The 21123-nt window shown below is 38.3% G+C and overlaps 1 protein-coding gene across 5 annotated transcripts in view; it reads left to right on the forward strand.

The window, feature by feature from the left end:
- iqsec1a (IQ motif and Sec7 domain ArfGEF 1a) overlaps positions 1-21123 on the forward strand; it is a 76219-nt gene that overhangs the window by 30030 nt on the left and 25066 nt on the right. Inside the window, exon 1 of one of the 5 annotated variants that reach the window (XM_055189044.2) lies at positions 14171-14484. The exons of 3 other annotated variants lie outside the window; for them this stretch is intronic. In XM_055189044.2, the coding sequence (XP_055045019.2) occupies positions 14420-14484 (65 nt within the window). In that variant the 5' untranslated portion in view covers positions 14171-14419. Of the gene's footprint in view, positions 1-14170; positions 14485-15123; positions 15143-21123 lie in introns of those variants that run through there. One more of the 5 variants, XM_055189048.2, reaches the window with a different exon arrangement.

Here is a 21123-nt window from a genome sequence, read left to right on the forward strand (position 1 = left end):
GAAATTACTGTACAGTCAAGCAGTGCTTGAAAATACAGTAAGTGGTATTTTGCCAAAATAATGAAAGTGAAATAGAGCCCGACCGATAAAGGATTTTGAAGTCCGATACCGATACAAATGTTTGATGGTTTAAAAATCCGATATTCCGATATATATTTTTATTTTATTTCAGAAACGCGCAACAAAACATTAACAGATTTCCCTAAAATTAGTTATTTGTAGTTATTTGTGAGTTTTAACTAAAATAATATGATAATGCATTTTAAAAAAGAAACTTGTTTCTTTTATTGTCTCGTGACCAACTCACCATGAACTCACTTAACCGTTGTTCTCTCTGCCCGACTCTGTCTGGATCAGCAGGTTGCAGGATGTGTGATGCGTTAATCACGAGTGTTGCCAACAGGGAGGTTGTAGAGTGCCCTCTGGTGGACAAACTATGCAACGGCAACACTCATGACATGGTTGAAGGCTGTTTCGACTGTTGTTGTTTTTTTTTAAATAATCATTTATCGGCCATTATGAATGCCGATACCGATAGTTTGGAAAATGCCTAATATCGGCCTGCCGATAAATCAGTCGGGCTCTAAAGTGAAACCATTGTAATACTGAAAGTATTCTAATTTTTTACAAGATGTAAAGGGGACCTTATAACATTGCCATAACATTTCTGTAACACATCCTTTGGGAACAAAAGGCAGATGCAATGCCGTAAGGGTCATTGCAACATTTACACATTAAAAATAGGGATTTACATGCAGATTAACATTCACGGCGAAAAATGCAAACTGAACTGAAGCAGAGATCAAGGAGCTCGGCACTATTCGAACAAACCAAAATAAAACAATCCCCGTCAATTTTCCGTAATCTGTGTGTGAAAAGGGGCTTTGGGCTTTAGGCATCACAGTAATTTATAAGGAATGGTTTCTATTAAACTTGCTGCAAAAATATAATAGAAACAACATCTTATCTGATGTCCCACATTGCATAGCTTTAGATAATAAAGGTAATGTAAACTCAGTTTTGAATTGAATATTGTCACTGATCAGTTTGTTTTGCAGACTGTGAGGAGTTTGACGGATTAAGATGTTGATGAATTAAATAAAATGTAATGTTTAAGCCAAATCTGAATGTTTTTAAAGCGTTTTTGAGATTCAGTTGATGTGCCGATGTTTCACATGACACTAGAGAGTTCAGATAACATGATCCAGTCACCTGACACAGCCGACAACATTACTTATTTACTGTGTATATAAACCTGTAACCCATCAGACAGTTAACAGATCATCTCTTCATCTGAAGATCTCCACCGAGCGTCTGTGTGCTGTCAGTGATGTAAGTGTTGATCATTTCACATTCAGCTGTTTATCATCAACATCTTTATCTGATCAATTATTCATTTATAAGACTGTGAATTTATTGAGGGATGATTGTTCTTCATTTACATACATTATGTAATACATTTTCAATATTTTTCCTTTATACTACTTTTTGTAAGAAAAGTTTGATTGTCATGACTATCTCTGTGTTTTTTGCAGTGACACACAAGTAGATTTGTAAAATGTACACTTTGCAATTTGTTATTTAGAGGTATATAAAGAACTGAAGGTATGAAAAATGTAATTTGATTATTACAAAATCATTATTTATGTATGGCTTTATTTTTGATGTACGTTCTGTTGACTGTAAGGAGCGTTGCATCAACCGACTCTCAGTAGAGTATTAGTAAACTATCTGATTCAAATCTGCTTTAATTCAATTTAGATGTATTGCTTTAGTGCTGTACACAGTTTTGCATTGCAGTAAAGCAGCTTTAATACAGAAGTACAGGCAAAAATATAAAACATGAAATATATGGGATATATGGTATTACAAAGTACATCAGCAGTACCAGTCACAAAAACAAAAATCAGACTGTTTTATTCATAGTGCTATCAAAGCCTGTGTATCAATTTTATTTGATACATAATGGCGGTTGCATCGGTGTTTCTGATGATTCCCAGAGCGGGTGGCACTTTTCTGTCACTTCAAATGAGTCTTCCATTAATTTCCTATGGCCTCGTCCTCTGTAATTTCACAGCTGGACCGCCAATCACACAGTATGTTGGACTTAACGTGCTGCTGTGCAGACCAATCAGTAGGCATCTGAACAGGAACAACGCGAGATTAGACCGCTCTGTATGCCTTCAAATGGCTCTCGCTGTTCTTTGATGTCTTGCGCTGATCGGTTTACAGAGCAATTCTAATGGTAGAAAATGGCCGACACATTTAAAAATGTTATAAGTTTTCAAATGTTGTTTTTAATAAAGTTTAGGTCCTCTCTGGGGGACTTGGGGGCCCTGACAGTCAGTACTGAATTCATGTAGCTTCATACAGTATATGAAGACACGGATCAGAATGTAAGCAGGTGTCTGTATCAGGACTGCCACAGCCTATCAGTTACATGTATTTATAATTCATGTAGGGTAAAGTGACTTGCAGGCTATAATGATGACCGTACTGAGGTTGTACAGCAGTGTATATAACGTTTGTGAACACTGTGTGTGTATACAGTTCATATGTTTACACACCCTTTGCATTAACCATACATATAATCTTTAAGACTAAAAGACTAGATTACATTACAGCTATTGCTTCACATTCTGGTCTGTTCTTGCACTTACTGAAATCAAACCAGAGGACACTGCCAATCCAGTTGCCCTCTCTAATAATCACACTTTCACCCACAGTCCTCACACTACACTGAGGGGTGAAGGGACTGGTCTACTCATTCAAAATGACTGGAAATTCCAACAGCTCAGACCCTCATGTGACAGCAGCTCTTTCAAGTTGCATGCTGTTACCATCATCCACCCTACTAAAATCCATTTTCTAGTTATATATCGCCCCCAGGTCAGCTGGGTCATTTCTTGGAGGAGTTGTATGTACTTCTGTCTTCCTTCCCAGAGGATGGTACTCTTTTAGTAGTACTTTGTGACTTCAACATCCACCTTGAGAAATCACAGGCAGCTGACTTCAACACCCTGACTGTGTCGTTTGACCTCAAGCAAGTCCCCACTTCACCAACCCACAGGTCTGGTAATCTTATCTATGCAAGCTGCTGTTCCACTCATCACATCCAGCCCGCTACACACACATCTGATCACTTCCTCCTCACTGTGGATCTCGAACTATCTCCTCCAGACAATGCACACCATCCCCCCACTGGTCATGGTCCAGCACAACCTTATGTATACTCTCTCCCTCCCTCTTATCCTCTGTGGTCTCCTCCATGCCCTCCCAACCAACTCTCTCTATTAGAGACAGACAACGCCACCGACACTCTATGCTCCACACTTACATCCTGCTTAGACAGCTTATGCCCTCTGACATCTAGACCAGCTTGGGCCACACCATCTACCCATTGGTTATCTGATGTTCTCTGTGAGCATCGCTCCAGACTCAGGTATGCAAAGAGGATGTGGCACAGATCGAAAGATCCTGCTGAGCTCTGTCTCTATCAGTCTCCATGATGCTTGCTCCATGGATGTCTCCTCTGCTAAGACTTAGTACTATTACTCAAAAATCAAAAGCTCACCTGACCCTTGTGCTTTCTTTAAGACCTTCTCTGCTCTTCACTGTCCACGCCCCCACCTTCATCTGACTTAACAGCTGACGATTTTGCTTTTTTCTTTGTGAAGAAAACACACACTATCAGCAGGCAATTCTCCGCCTCTTGCACATGCTCACAACTCCTGATGCATACTCGCTCCCCTCTTTCTCTCTCCTATCTAAAGCAGACGTTTCCAAGGTTTTTGCTTTTAACCACCAGACTACCTGTACGTTAGATCCCATACCCACCCATCTCCTTCAGGCCATTTCTCCATTGGTAATCCCTGCTCTCATCCACATTATCAACTAATCTCTGTCCACCGGTACATTCCACGCAGGTTTTAAAGAGGCCCGTATGACCCCGCTGCTGAAGAAACTCACACTTAACCCTGCAACGTTAGGAAACTACAGACCTGTATCTCTCATTCCCTTCATTGACAAGACTCTTGAGCGTGTAGTTTTTGAACAGCTCTACTCCTTTTTCACACAAAATAATCTTCTGGACAGCAACCGGTCTGGTTTCAAAAGCGGTCACTCCACAGAGACTGTGCTGCTCTCAGTCATTGAAGCCCTAAGGCAGGCAATCTATCTACCACTTTAGACACGGTCAATTACCACATCCTCCTTCCCACCCTCAAAAGCTATGGGTGTCTCTGGTACAGTGCTACTGTGGTTCAAGTCTTACCTCTCAGGTAGGTCTTTTAGGGTATCCTGGAGAGGTGACGTCTCAGAACCCCAATGTCTTAATACAGGGGTACCTCAAGGCTCGGTGCTTGGACCACTTCTCTTTTCGAATATACATGACATCCCTGGGTTCTGTCATTCGGAAACATGGCTTTTCCTACCATTGCTATGCGGATGACACTTGTCGTTTCACCCTGAAAATCCCATGGTTTCTGCCCGCATCTCAGCATGCCTGAGGGACATCTTACTCTGGATGTAGGATCACCATCTCCAGCTAAACCTTGCAAATATGGAGCTGCTTGTCGTATTGTTTCACCCCAAGATTTATCACAACCTTTTCATTCAGCTATGTTCTTCGACCATTATGCCTTCCAGGACAGCCAGAAACCTGAGCGTGGTCATTGATGATCAGCTTAGCTTTTCGGAGCATGTTGCCAGCACTGCCCGCTCTTGTATATTCGTTCTCTACAATATTAGGAAAATTAGACCTTCCCTAAATAAGTATGCTACGTAAGTCCTGGTCCAGGCTTATTTCCTATCCAGACTGGACTATTGCAATGCGTTACTGGCCGGACTCCCAGCCTGCACAACCAAACCCCTACAGATGATTTAGAATGCAGCAGCAAAAGTGGTCTTCAATGAACCAAAGAGGACGCACATAATTTATCTCTTTGTCAGGTTACACTGGCTTCCTAGTGCTGCTCGCATCAAATGTAAAGCTTTGCTCCTGGCCCTTAAAACCACCACTGGGTCAGCACCTCCTTATCTTTACTCCCTTATACAGACTATCCTTATGGTGTAATTTCTCTGGATCTGTTCCACATTTTCCATGTTTATCTGTACATTTCCTGTGTGAAAAAAACTGCTATGTATACTGTGTTAGATTTGATGTGACTATTTCTAGTGCACTTATGTATTGGTGTTCTTGTGTTGCTCTAATTGCTTCTATTGTTTACATCATTTGTAAGTCGCTTTGGACAAAACTGTCTGCTAAATGTAAATGTAAATCACTGGGGACTTTTTCTAAAGAAAAATTCCTCTTTCCTACAAGTTTTGAAAAGTTTTTTTTTTGTTTTTTTAATCTGTTGTGTAACAAGTCTCGGGAGTGTGTTAATTTAAGCTTGTTCAGTTACCCAATGAACCAAGCCTTATGGAAACAATGGATATAGTTTGTTTATCCGGGGTAGCAGCAGAGTTGTGCCTGAGTGTTTGTTTAACGCTGGATTTCGTTGAAATAGTGCAGTTCCAACCGGGTCACGAGTCGCAGGCGGGATGTTAAACTGCATCACGTGTCTGTGTTTTGTTGGCAGTCGGCACGTAAGTGCATATAATGTAAACGACATGAACATGTAGTGAATCATAAGTTATCCAGAGATAGTGGGATAATGTTTTGTGTGTGTGTTGCTTGCTTGTGACTTGCTCCACCTGTGGTATGTTTTCAGGAGCTCTGGTTTATTCAGAAGGATCTGTCTTTTATAAATCTGATAAACTAAAGACTCTTTGGATATGTGGGATAAATATAATATTACTCTATTAGGTACTCAAGATTAACATGAGATGAGCAGAAACAGTGTGTGTTATGTGAGCTTTAAGAATTACATAAATGGGGGGAGAGACGGCGTGTGGCTGTTTGAACACATAAACCACATGCGTGTTCACACTATGTTATGCATAACCATGCTATAGTTAGCCAAATAACTATAAAACTTCAAGTTTACAACATAGACTGTATAGATCTAAACGAATATGCTGAATTACCTGTGGAGAAGATAGAAAGTAGGCAACTTCGGTGTCCCTTCATTTTGAACAAATCTTTAATATGACTCGGGACTACCGAGTTGTCTTAGAGAGTGATTCGTTCATTTTGTGTTGACTGCACATGCGCATTGCGCAACATATGGGTTCTGAATCCAGTAATGATTAGTTCATCATTCTCTTGAGTCTTGAGTTCGGGACAGGTTCGAGTCTTTTGTTCTTCCTGTCAGTCCCATAGAGGCTATGCTACCAGTACCGGAAAGAGAAATAATAAGTTCACCTTTCAAGTTCGGGTTCGGTCGGGTCCGAGTCTTTCGTTCTTCAATAAGATGGAACTTTTATTTTTCAAATAATGTTTTTGCACATATTTTGTATTTTAATGGCTAAATATAAAACAATATAGGATACATTCAGACGCAATCAATAATACGAATCTAATGTTGTATTTAATGTGATATACCAGTGGTCACGTGACATAAGGACTCGGACCCGGCCGAACCCGAACTCAAGACTTGAATTAACTTTTTTTTTTTTCCGGTACTGACAGCATAGCCTCTATGGGACTGACAGGAAGAACAAAAGACTCGGAACCGGCTGAACTCGACTCGAAAGATGAACTAATCATTTATCTTTCCGGTACTGACAGCATAGCCTCTATGGGACTGACAGGAAGAACAAAAGACTCGGAACCGGCTGAACTCGACTCGAAAGATGAACTAATCATTTATCTTTCCGGTACTGACAGCATAGCCTCTATGGGACTGACAGGAAGAACAAAAGACTCGGAACCGGCTGAACTTGACTCGAAAGATGAACTAATCATTTATCTTTCCGGTACTTACAGCATAGCCTCTATGAGGCTGACAGGAAGAACGAAAGACTCGAACCCGTCCCGAACTCGAGAGAATGATGAACTAATCATTTCTCTTTCCGGTCCTGTGCTGTATATCACGTGGCACAGCCTGGCCGAACACAGAGAGTAAGACAGTGATGAGTTGACAACTAACATCTGTAGACACGAGAGGAGGCGTTCAAATGTGATAAATATGAAGTTCAGTTTCTTATAATTTGGTTTTGGCTCCATTACCCTGACCCTACACGAGGACTGACTTAGGAGGTAAGCTAATAATTTCTCTTTTTTGCAGGTTTCAGAGCTTGTGTCAAGAAATAATTAAATAAGGATGTTTATTTCTCATAACTTGTTAGAAATGTAATAATTGTTTGCATAAGTGGTTATTTTGGGGTAGTTTTTGAAATTATAGGTAATCATATTTTAAATGAACGAAAAGATCGAGGTGACTCAAAAAAAGATTTGTTCATTTTGATGAACGAGATTCAAAGATCCGAATCAGAAAAATTATCCGAACTTCCCATTACTAGTCCCTTGAGCCCCATCTTGGAAAACTAACATTACTCCAGTATTGACTTTGGTCTTGTTGTTTTTCCTGTCGCATTGTCGTTTTAAATCCCCGTTTCGCTTCCTTGTCGACGTGTTTTAATGTCCTCGAAAATAGGTCTTCAACAGGCTTTCAAATCTGCTCAAATCAAAGCATTAGATCGCGGGATCATCACGGTGTGCAGCTGTTGTTGAATACGAAGGATTCAGTCTACACAGATTGATATGCGGGCTGCATACGTCATCAAGCCTGGTTTATTTTAATTAACTGAGCATTACATTCGCAAGTCATAAGCATATTACATCAATTTACAATTAACTAAGAATAATTGTCAGCTTTATAATTGTTAATATTCTGAAATAAGACATACGTCTTGATGACGTATACCGCCTACACATGCAACCTCGGGAGGTTTCAGCTAGCGGCCAGCGTGAGTGTAGTCTGAAAGTGCGAAAGGCGGAGCTTAAATTTAAGGAATGTCCCTCGTCGGCGAATGTATTTCAAAGATGGATGCACAACATGGATTCAGACAGTCGAGCTACTCGTCCGTATGTATTTTAAATAGCAGATTCTACACTTACGAGAATAATTTGATTAGTGGGTGGAAGTAATTACACATGAATGAGCACATACTTTTGAAAGCTTTAATGTCTTTTATTTTGTAAACATGTCAGTGCCATGTTTGTCTCTAGTTTCCCTGTTTCTTGATGTTCTCATTGGTTCACTGTCTGTACATGTATTTTCATCTGCACTTAGATCCTGCCTTCATCTTATGTTTGGACAACACGCGTTACAGCCTTTTGTCATAGTAACATTGCGTCTGCATGCATACTTTGTTGAACTAAAAGTACACATGGATGTTATTATTGTGGACACATGGCATATATGAGCAGCACAAGCCCATCTGGATTTATGATTGACACACAGTTTCATAATAAAGATATGAAGTGCTGTAGATTGTGATACACACATATAGGGTAACTTCTGCTGTTATTCTTTTCTCTGTAACTGCTGACTTACAGATGTTTGTATACTGCTCAACTTCTGTGGAGTTTGTGAAGTTTTAGAGGCATTAAAGTTAAGGAAGCAGTCATTTTCTCCACAGGGAGATGAATGTCCTGCTGGTCACCTTTATCCAGGAGTACAGACACTGTGTCCTTGTAAAGGAAATGGTTGACCATCTGGTACTCATTTTCTCTTTACCTCAAATCTTAAGTTTCAGTTCATCTCAGTGACACATGGACCAGCACCTCTTTATATACAGTAATGTCATCTCATAGAAACGTACATTCATTCACAACTATCGCTCGATACTCATCTGGCTGGAGTGTTGCGTTGTGCGATCGCTTAATTGCAACCTTTTTGGTATTGCATCATGGCCACAGATCATTGGCTTAATGTCTGATACATAAAGTCTGATATATAATTCTGTTTGGATTAACTTTACAGGAGTTTCAGGGGATGTGCATGTGCTTACAGTCCAAACATAAAATTACTATATAAGCACTAGCGTAAGAGACATGTATAGTGCATTAAAACTAATATGGCTACCATGAGTATGTTTATGTATTATCAGTATGGATTTTATAATACAGGGCAAAGTGTCAAGATTTGAGGTTACAGAAATGCACTTAACTGCTACACAAAAAAGTTTCCTAAAGGCGTTTGCCAAAACCTACAGTAATGTTCAAACATACAGATTGGTTTAAACATTTGTGAATATATTTTCATATACTGTATAGACGGTTTCAGCAGTAACAACATAAACAAACAGCTTTTGTGTTTTTCCGTTAAACTCTGCCAAGAATAAATAACAACAAAGTCCTTTTAGATTCGTTTTTTTTTTTCTGATAACAAGCAAAATAAACAACAAGTAGATTACCTAAGTTTATATTTCAAATAGCGGTGATCCATGATCCCCGTCTTCCCTTCTCGTCTTTAGGAAACCAAAACATTTGTTATTTTCAACGAGGTATTTATTTCAGAGTTCAGATTAAACACTAGGGCTGGGTATTGGCAAGGACCTCATGATACGATACATGTGCCATGTACAATGTATCGCGATACAATACAATACGTTGCATGTTGTGATACATTGCAATACTTTTTCTTTTTTTTATCAAAAATGTAAAAATAATAGAGCTGAACTCTTAAAAGCTGCAGGTGTTTTTCACTTTTCTGCCATTTTCTCACTCCCTCTAACTTCTGAGACATTGGCCGAATGGCCGTATATGGCAGACAACTACAGTACAGCAGCGGCGGAGGAGGTCGTTGGACACACACAGAGGGATTTGATTTGGTCCCCTAAATTGGCAGTTGACGATGGTTACGTTAAACCATCGCGATGGACGATGATATCGTTAGGCGGGGGGGGTATTTTAATTTTTTGTTCGTCATTTTACTTCCACTAAAGAAGAGTTGTGCACTTTTAAGCACTTTTTTAAAATATCTCTTTTAGTGCTGCAACGACGCGTCGACGTCATCGATTACGTCGACTACGAAAATACGTCGACATGCGTAAAATGCGTCGATGCGTCACGCTGTTTACATTCATCTCGCATAATGGCGGCTTCTGCTCCTGACAGTGTTTTCCATACATTGATTTGTTTGTGTGCGCCACAAAATCAACAATGGCCGCAACATTTACATTTTTATTTTCATTTAAAACGGCTTCATTTATTGTTGTGAGCGCTCGGTGGTGCCTCTCTTGTGCGCACACGCTCTCTCTCTCTGTGTGAAGCCTCTAGACAGCGTCTCTCATACATGACACTGAGTGAAAGAATTAAAAGTTGGATGTGTTTTCCATGCGGATTCCTCTGTGTACTTGCATTTTCACGTAAACGTCAGATGTTACTGACAGAGAAGACGACTGATTCGAGTTCATCATGAAAGGTTAGCAGTGTTTTCCCACACTTACTGTTTCTCTATGTGCTTGTGCGCGAGCTCTCTCTCTCCTATGCCCGCGCATACCTTTCTCTAGTAACTCTGTGTAATGGCAATTTTTTAATTTGCGCCGAATTGTCTGCGATGTCGCGTATATAAATCAAGATTTTAGTAACTTAGTAGTTAAAGTAACAGCTGGTTGGATTAAACACAAGGTTATTGGGTCATGTTTAGTCACTATTTTAATAGTCTTTGGGGTGGTTTCCTGGACAGAGATTATCTTAAACCAGGACAAGACCTTAGTTTAATTAGGAAATATAATTAGTTTAACAAACATGCCTTACTAAAAACATTACTTGTGTGCATTTTGAGGCCAAACTAAGGGCACTGATGTATTTTAAGATATGTCAGTGCAAGATGTTTTCAGTTTGGACGGCTCTTATATTTATTTTAGTCTAGGACTAGTCTAATCCCTGTCTGGGCAACCGCCCCTATATGTCTGACAACAGAACAGATAATATGTGAAAATAGCATTCAGTTGTGTTAAAATACAATAAAACAAACAATGACTGTCAGATCAGACAGAGAGTAGAAAAACAGATTATCCAATAGATTAAATAGCTAATCAAAAAAAGAACACTATATTAATAATAAAAAATAGTCGTTAGAGTAGTCGACTAATTGGAAAAATAATCGCTAGATTAGTCGACAGAAGAAATAGTCGTTAGTTGCAGCTCTAATCTCTTTACATATTTTTTTTCTATTTAAAAGCTATAATTTTATTATTTTACTAACCCAATTAGTCCTCCTGATATCATCCATCTCCACAACCCTAGCTCAGATGCGTAATCGCATCTCCGCAGAGGCATTTAATCATCTTATTTTACATTCAAATATATGCATTATGAACAAAGAACCGTTATTATTCCAAGCTCAGATGTGCCGAGTCAACTAACTAGCTAACATTAGTGTGCTCTTACATTAGAGAAAATGCAGGTGTTTTTGTTCATGCTGTTGAAATTTAATTGTGAATGAAGCCTTCGACACTGCTTGATCCCCGTCTGGCATTTCTCCCCTTGGGTTTTAGGTTTCGGGAAGGGAAAAAATTCTACCACCCCTTCCAAACTTTTAGGATACAGGGTATCATATTTACACAATCTATGCACAACGCTTTGGCATGTTTCCCTCCCTCGAAAGCTTGACAGACCTCCTGTGCCTCGTTATGGTTGCTAAACTACACTTGACCTGTGACGGTTTTCAGGTGTGGCTTAGCGAAGGGTCAGTTTTGGGTTTAAAGAGGTCTAATAGACATTTATGTTAAAACTTTTAAAAATTGTAAAATATCTTATCATAAGCCCTTTTCGGACAGGATTCGTTTTACAGGGGGACCTCTGAGAAAATCGTGCTTCTCAGAGGTCCTCTTTGTTTATAATCCCGTCCGAATCGGCCATGTCTGTGGAGTTTTTACGGAGGTCGTCAGAGAAAAACAGAGCAATTTATCTACCGAACTCAGAGGTCCTCTGAGAAATTTAATCCCGTCCGGATGCAAATGTCTGTGTTTGCCCGTTCTTTTGAAAACGCGGTTCTTGTCGTGTTTTGGCCAACGTGATCTGCCGTAAGGTCTTACTAACGCGCATATATTGTACTTCCTAAGTCCCATTCATTCAAATATTGATGTTTTTTTTACATTCAACAAAATAAAATAATTAAATCAAGACGAAATATCAAACACTGTTAAGACTGGCCACTGTAAGTAATATCAGTATAAGGTAAACTCAAACTTATTTTGTTCAACTCCGGAATGGTAATGTTAATTAATAAAGATAATAAATTGTTATTAATAATTTTTTCTTAATTTCTTTGGGTTTATTATAAGCAGCCAGTTATATAAAACACGTAGGCTACTTAAGTAGGATTTTTATAAGTTATTTTGTTTGTTACAATTAAATGAATAAAGTACATGTTCTGTAATAATTTTACATTTAAAGCAAAATATCAAACCTTACAAACACGCGTATCCAGAGCACGTGATCTTCTGCAAAGCCCAAATACATGAAACAGACACTCCCATCTCTGGAATAGCCTGAGAATTTGAATCCCATCCGAATCGGTACATAATATCACATACGTCGTGGGGGACATGTTGAAACTCAAACGTCGTTTAGAAAACTAATCCCGTCTGAATAGTGCTATAGCCTAAAAAAATTAATAAACAAATACAAAAAGTTTGTAATCACTGTTGACTTTTTTTACATGATGAAATATCAGACATCAGACTGTGACAAAAACCACGTGTAACCAAATTTAAGTTTATTTTGGCCAGAAGTGGTGGGTTACTCATAGCTGGACTGTATGGGGTCTGTAGTTAATGTAGACGGTGAAATGACGACACTTAAACATAGTCATCAGTAGGAATGTGCATTTATGTCATTTTTTCATTTTGATTAATCTATAGGTCTGAAGAACGAGTACTCGATTACTGGGGGCGGGGCAATCAAAGGGGCGGGGGCGTACACGTCATGGTGAAAATTAAAATATTTTTATTAAAAACACTCAAATAAAACTTAATTTTGAAGAAACTATGAGAGAACAATGAACACATACTAGATAATTAATGAATTAAATGTTTTTAAAAGAAACACCTTACACGTAAAGCTGCGTGATGAAGTGAAACTAAAGGGTTAAGTTAATAAACACAAACCGAAGCGCTTGCTACATGACGCACTCTACGTAGTATTAAGCCTTTATACAACATAAATGTACAACGTCCATCTATCTGCATAAAATGCAAGACTTCAACTAAGTTTTCAACTAAGTACAGGAAATTTAACTCCCTTTCTGGATGTGTATCATAAACAGCGCGCTTTTAAACATGTCCAGTCAAAGCAAAAGCTACATAACATTAAGCAGCTTTAAGTCTTTGCTATCTTTTAGCGATTAGCTGTGTCGTGTCGTCGTCCCTTACCTGTTCAAGATGTAATGATCGTATGGCTCTCTGGTATCTCTTGATATTTGATGTTTAAATATGAGATGATAACCCATTGAACGTTTGACGGCCCTGTACATTTTGCACCTGACTGACTGTATTTCCGAAAACTGGCGGGTTGCTGCCGCGCCGTTTGTTTTTGAATCACGCATGGTAACGTAACTGATGTCATATGCCGGTCTGCGTAGCTCGACACGATGTCAAACATGCATCTCCAGACCCAGTCTTTACTATCAGATGCGCTTGTAATGCTAACCAGCCATCCAAATGCCGCCATTTCCACAATAAATAAATAAATAAACCCACACGATCATCGTTTTCATGATCGATCATCGATGCTACGTTCGAGTACTCGAGCAATCGAGTACTCGTGCCCATCCCTAGTCACCAGGCACGGACAATCAGAATTAAGTTTTTTACAGGGCTATGTAATAAATCAGTGGTTCTCAAACTTTTTTGGCGTGCAGTCCCCCTTGTGTATGGTGCATCTCTTCATGCCCCCCAAAGGAAATTTACCACATAAACATTCCAAAACGTAAAATTGAATTAAACAAAACATATTAAATGATACAATGATACAAATGATACAATTTAATTTATTTTATAAAATGTCATTAAACTGGGGCCCCCGCCGGCACAATCTCAGGGCCCCCAAGGGGGTCATGGCCCACGGATTGAGATCCACTGTAATGAATGAATACAAAGTATCATATTGACGTCTTAAGTTCAGGTTAGTCAAACAGAGTCCAGAGATTGTCAGTGAGAGTGTTCGAGCAGCAGACGTTGGAGGTTAAACAGGACAATATCTGACCCCCTCCCTCCCAACCGTCTAAAGAGCTCTATTAATAGATGCTTCCTCTTTCCAACACTCACATTCCTCTACCACCACGTGAATATTCACTCGTTCCTTCTACTCTTGCCTGACTCTTTCTGACATGTGAGGAGCTTGGTGTTTCATTGAATGCCAGATCAGATGTGTGGGTGTGAGCAAGAGCGAGCGAGAGAGTCTGTGACAGCAGTTATGGAGTCTGTGCTGTTATTGTTTTCTTCTTCTCAGAGCTGTAAAGCATTTGGATTTAGCGATGCTTGACTTTGGCACTTTCTGGATGTGGGCTTCTCAGCAGATATGTGGTGTTTACAGTGTAACTCTGAAAAAACACAGTCTCTACTTGAGCTGGAGCAGGACAGCTGGTAAGACTGCACATTAGTTTGTGTTTGTGTGAGAGATCAGCTCTGGACAATGCTTGTCTATTCATTTCAATCATAAAGATGATTTGTTCATGTCATGTGAAGCACCAACCGTTGGGTTTCTGCAGCAAAGTGCTGTACTGTAATGTGTTTGTTGTATTTCATTCATTCATGTTTTCAGTGCTGGCAGGAGTCTGGTTCTATATTTGTTAGATGATGATCACGTTAATGAAGGTGTATTTTTAAACCGAGTGAAACAGTGTTGTGTGACAGTCAGTTTGTTCTGGTTAAAAGTACTTGTGCAAACGCTTTAAATGCGAAAGTCTGTAATTCATTGTATTACTGTTAGGTCTTTGCATTCATTGTTTCACTATGAGCTCAGATTAAAGTGTTTTTTGTCTTTCTGGTGATGAAAGTGTAATTATATTGTTGTTTTATCGCTCCAGTATCGTGTCACATGATAAGAGAATGCATCTGTTTCCTGTGCTGGAGGATACATAATAACCTCTTCATATCCTGTGCCAACAGACCAACAGCAAACATTCACATAGACTGTATAAGTATTTTGGATGTCTGAATCAATCATGTGATTGCTAGTGATTATGTTGCTATAATGAGTTGGAGATGTCTGTTCTGTGACACTACACAGTATTGCAAACACGTAAGTCATGCTTCAAAATGTCTGAATACAGTGGCGGCTATCATGTGTTTGGATCTTCATGTCAAAATATGTGTTTGACGTGTCATGTAAACTTATGTGCAGCACGTGTCATGTCAAAATACGTGCCTGCTGCAGACACTTCGAAGGAGTTTATGATAAAAGAGACGCTCACGTTTAGAGGTCAACCAATGTGTGTTTTTCAGGGCCGATGTTGATACCGATTATTATTGATCAAGTAGACCGATAACCTTGCCTGGCTAACACCAGACCAGTTTCATAGAGAATGAGACGTGGTCTGGGAACCATATGCTCACTTTCTCGTATTTGAGGCGTGGTTTACGAATGCCCAGAGCCGTTTATTGGGCACTACGAATGTCTGTCAAATGGGTCTGTACGTAGCTCATAGCCAATCGTTTTAATTATACCACATGACGTATGTAGAGCGACATAAATTCAAATGTAAACAACTTTTATTGGTATGTGTGCACACAGCTGAAAGCAACTGAACCGGTAGCTGTATATTGTATTGAAAAGCAACACAACTTAGTGGCACTGTGACAACCACAGTACAGGCATAATGACAATAGTCCCTTTCACACATACAGTCTTTACTGGTAATTTACTGGTAAATTGCAGTTAACAGATCATGTGTGAACAGAACCTTTCCGGTAAATCAGTGCTCCCAATTTACCAGTAAGACAGGTTGTAAGATTACCAGTAATTTACCGGTAAGCGCTATGTGTGAACGAAAATTATAGGATTACCGGCATTTAGAACGGACGACGTCAGACCGCGCTGACAGCTTCGGGCCAATCATAGCGGTTTAATACAGATGACGCGTTTACCCCCGCACTTGTTTACGGACGTTTCCACACACATGCTGCTTGAAAGTTGAGCACACCTGAAGTTTATGTCCACATTTCTTCACCAAAGTTGTTTAAAACAGCTTACCGCAGAATTGCCGACGTCCTTAACACGCCCTCTGTGAAGCCTAACGTGCAAACAGTAGTGTTGTTAAAAACACATTTTCGGTTTGACGTCGTTTCATTCAATGTTGCTTGGTCATGAGCAACTTCGCGACTGTTTACCACAGACGTGAAAACAGCAAAATACGGACCGTGGATATGAACGACGTGGATTGTTTACAAATACAACACTGAGTTCGCCGCGTGCTACAGGTACTTCCGCTTTCTCAACGAATTTACCGGTATTTTGATACTGATGTGTGAATGATGTCTTACTGGTAAAATAACGGAACGCCACTGCGTGTGTGAACAGCACATTTTTGTATTTACTGGTAAATTCATTCTGGTAAATTCATGGTAATTTACCAGAATTACTGTGTGAAAGAGGCTAATAAGTTAAATGGACTTATTTGACGACGATGCCTAGCAGGTTGGTCCTATAAAACTCTGTGGCTATTGTGTCTTGCGTTATCCAAACCTCCTTCTTGGATATGAAATTGTTTAATGCCAAAAGTTGCCCTTTTTTAAAATAAATTTGCGTTCAAAACTACTTGGAACACTGTTTAAGGCTGCATTGAAAAGTAACTTCGCATCTGCTGTGTTGGATAAACAAAACGGCTTCGGTGTGTCGCATAGATGTCATCATCACCTTGCTGCCACCTCCACGTTCTGTGATTGGTTCCCTATTTTAGAGGCCAAAAAGATCCATAGTTTCCATGCTAGACTTGCAGCCTGAATAAATTTGCACGCAAGGCAGCATGGGGAAACCAATATTTTGAACTGGTCTAATATGTCTGGTGTAAAAATAAAAAATAATGTCAAAAATAAAAATAATGTCAACATTAAAAGCAACACAGGTCCAACAAAAAGTTTCAATGCTTTTAAAGCTCGGTCAACTGGCCAAAGTGCGTGCTAAATGCTTGTGTTGCCGTGTCCAGCTCACTTGCAAAGGGAAATTATTGTATACTATAGGGTTGTATCAATTGCAATACCAGTATCGGAAATGCAGCCGATACCACAAAAAATTCTAGCATCACAATCGGTGAGTACTTGAAACCATGTAACGATCCGATACCATTTCATTTAACAACCTAGTTAGCCCGCTATAGCTAACGCTGCAAAGTGGAACTCATTTCTTCTTCACTGCTCTAAACGTAAACACCAGGAAGTTGCCACAAGCAACCACTGTTTAGAGCGGCGAAGTTTAAATGAAAGCACACAGCCGAATGTCCGCTGTTGTCAGTATTTCAGAATAATGAAACGTTGACTTGTCTCTCAAGCCATGCTGCATTTTCGATGTGTTGCACAAGTATTAATAACTTTAATTGAGTAACTTAATATAGCATTTTAAGACGCGTCTCCCCGAAGAACACGATGGTTACACTCAAGTATCTTATTTCACTACATTGCGGCTACACTTAGTGTTTTAAAATGACCTTTTTTGTGCTTTTGTATTTAAAAACTGAAATGCATTTTATTTAACAAAATTGTTTCTGGACTTTTAAATTTTAAATTGATTATTTTGTTATATTATTCATATACAATATTTATTTTCCTTATTTGATGCACTGTTTTTTATTGTTATATTCTAAAACTAAAATACATTTTCAGTTGACAGTGTTAGATTTGTGGCTGCATTTAAAGTTCGTAATAAATAATATTACTGTCAAATATCTTTCAGATAATTAAAATACTCTAGTTCACTCTATGTATTTGGGTGATTCTCGCAAAATTAGACTTATGAGGTGTCTCAAAACATTTTGATAAAGTAAATGCAAAGTAAGAGTATCAAAATAAGAAGCATACAGTTATAAACATCTCATCGTTTTGTTGTTTTTTCCACAAGGGGAAAATTTTCATTACTGTAACATGTCCATGACTGGATTTGGGTTCTTTGACATGGGAATATTTATAATTAAAAAATCTAAAAAAAAATGAAAAGCTTCAGTGCATGTTATACTATAAACATTAACAGTAAAGAAACATGTGCTATTTGGTGATCATTGGTAAATGTAGAGACAATAATAAGGAATATAAATGTGTCCAAGAAAAAATTTCTCATCCTCCGCAACAATTTTCAATCATTGTTTAAGCCCTCAAGGAACTAACATTTTCAACAACAAAAAAAAGTTAGAAGGGACATAATTGACTGTGACACTCAAGATGGCTTCCAGGTAAGCAGTTCTTATTTTTTCTTTCCAGATTAAAATTGAAATTTTGTTTGTCATAGTACCTAGACAACTTTTTAGTTCATTACCGAAACATGAGTTTGTAAATGCATATATTTAATGTAATATCATGTTAGGCAAATGATCATTTTTGATAATGATAATCTGAAAAATGTAATAATTCTATAGGAAATATGTTTTAAATCCTCTGAAAATAATAGTTATAGTAAGTTCAGACCTTAATCTTATATGTGCAAAAAATTGGCTTCAATGGCTTTTAAAAAAAATCCGATGCTGGACGATTTCGTGAGAATCACCAATCTGTTCATGTTTTATATAACTAAATCCTTGGCTGCATCAGAGCCAAATAATGCTTTTAAAACATTACATTACTTCATTGGCAAATCGACTTTCAAAATGACTGATGACGATAATTGAAAAAATTCGTAATATCAGCCAGGTCGATAATCGGTCAACCCCTACTCACATTTTGCCATACTTAGATACTCGCTTAATCTCATGTGTAATCAGAGTTTAGTGTTAAGTGTGAGTGTATTGCAAGAAGCATTTTTGAATGCCTTTTAACAAACATGTTATGTTAGATTTTAGTGTGTGAGTTTAAGTATTACTTTAATCTAATGTACAGATTATTTTAATGTGAAAGGTTGCGTGCCTAAATTTTTCTATTGCCATTGTTATATATGATGTACCTTATTACTCTGTTACATTTACATAATAACTACTGTACAATAAAACAGAGTACAGAGATTGGAGATTGGCACAGGTAGTTTTTTGCTCATTACCCCGATTTCGCTTTGCATGTAAACACCTTAAATGGCTTTCTCGCAGTTTTGTCCATGTGCGCATGTCTCGCATGTGAAAGATAAACGTCACATGTGAAAGTAAGCGCCACGTAACGCATAAAAGTCTCTGCTAGACTAAAACAGTTGGCAGAGAAACTGTGAAAATAGAAGCTCATGACTGGCAAGATGGCGGTAAGCGGACACCAAAACAGCCGAAGTCAGTTGTTCAAAATCTTTCTTTTTAGTAAACTCTGTGTACACAATACAATGTTCTTAAAGCTCGAGTTCATGTGTAGAGACACAGGGGATACTTCAAGCAAAGTATCATGTTGTGTCGAGCCTTCTTAGTGTTGTAAAAATAGTGATTTTGCTGCTCACAACATATTGAAGGCATAGCTTCTAGTTTTTTTGCAACCACTTCAGGTACTCAAAATGGCGGCAGACAAGTTTGAGATGTGAGTGACGTCAGCGGATATTCATGAATAGACAGTTTCAGCAGTAACCATTTAAACAAACTGCTTTTGTGGAACACGCGTAAATTCTGCCAAGAATCAACAAAGTCCATTTATAGTAGTTTATTTCTGGTAGCAAGCAAATTACCTTACATGACCTTACATTACCTTAGTTCAAATCATAGCTAAAGCGTATTGATGTCAGTCAACAGGGAAGTAGAGGGCTTTAGTCCAAACCGGCCGTTCGCTGTAGGCTTTAAAACGCGAATTATATTAAAGAAAATATATCACTTGGCGTTAAACTTTGACCTTTATCATATTGCAGGTATTATTTATGCACTGTAAAAAATAAATTGTTGGCTCAATGAATTATTTTTTAGTAACTAGTTCCACAGAAATTTTACGTGGATTGATGTTTTTTAGTTGGCCCAAACTTGACTCAAATATAAAAAAGTATGTTTGCTCAACTAGCTTTATAGTCCATTCAACTAAAATGTTTTAATCAGTTGAATCTTTAAAAACTTACAGCAAAGACTCTGTCAATTAAAATTTAAGTATTTACTCAATGTTGTATGTGTTATTTCAATTAATATTTATTATTTGGGAATTTTTAAGAAACTTTTTTAAATTATTTATCAAATAATTTATGCTGGTGTTGTTAACAAATAATTAACTTCAGTCACATAAAAACAAAAGCTTTATTCACTTATCATACAGACTGAACATACAGAATTAAGTCTTCTCTAAATAGAGGGCATAAAACAGTCCAAAAGGCACTCCAAAGTCCGTCAGAACATCTGCAGGGTCATTTAGGAGACTTTCTTCAGCCCTCTGGTCTGCCTCTCCACATAATCACCGCTCTGGTTTAATAAACAGAGGAATATAAACACACACACATACATAAATAACATGTTTAATATAATAAAGCTTAACGGTGAAAGATTTGATACCCTAAAATGGCCAAATTTCCCTCAGACATCACACGTAATTGAATTAAACACTATTGGGCGGTTTTCTCAGACAGGACTTATCACTGACTAAAATACTGACATCTCTTAACATATTCTTGTTTTGTCTCAAAATGCACGCCAGTATTGTATTTTATAAGGTTTGTTTGTAAAAATGTCCCAATTATAATTAAGACGGAGTCCTAAACCCTGTCCGGTATTATCTTAACTAAAATAGCTCCACTTTAACTCGGACACATAACATAACACACACTTTAACTCGGACACATAACATAACACACACTTTAACTCGGACACATAACATAACACACCTTTATATAACTTATATGTTTACAAAAACGTCGAGTATTTGCTTTGCCAATTAATATAGTCTAAAATTAACATTTATTTACAAACACTTACCTGACGTGACCTTGAGGAAACGGCTGATGACTTGTGCCGTTGTGGGAAACAGTGAGTGATTCCGGCTGTTACATGCGGAATGATCTCAGATGAAATGACCTGTAATTCAGATCCTTCCGAGTTAAGTTAAGACATTTTAAATTAAAAACTCACGCACATACTGTACATACACACACGCGCGCGCACACGGGTACACACACGGGTATATTTAGAAGTTTTATTT

The sequence above is a fragment of the Misgurnus anguillicaudatus genome, chromosome 13 (genome assembly GCF_027580225.2).
Source record: "Misgurnus anguillicaudatus chromosome 13, ASM2758022v2, whole genome shotgun sequence".
Classification (NCBI taxonomy): Eukaryota; Metazoa; Chordata; class Actinopteri; order Cypriniformes; family Cobitidae; genus Misgurnus; species Misgurnus anguillicaudatus.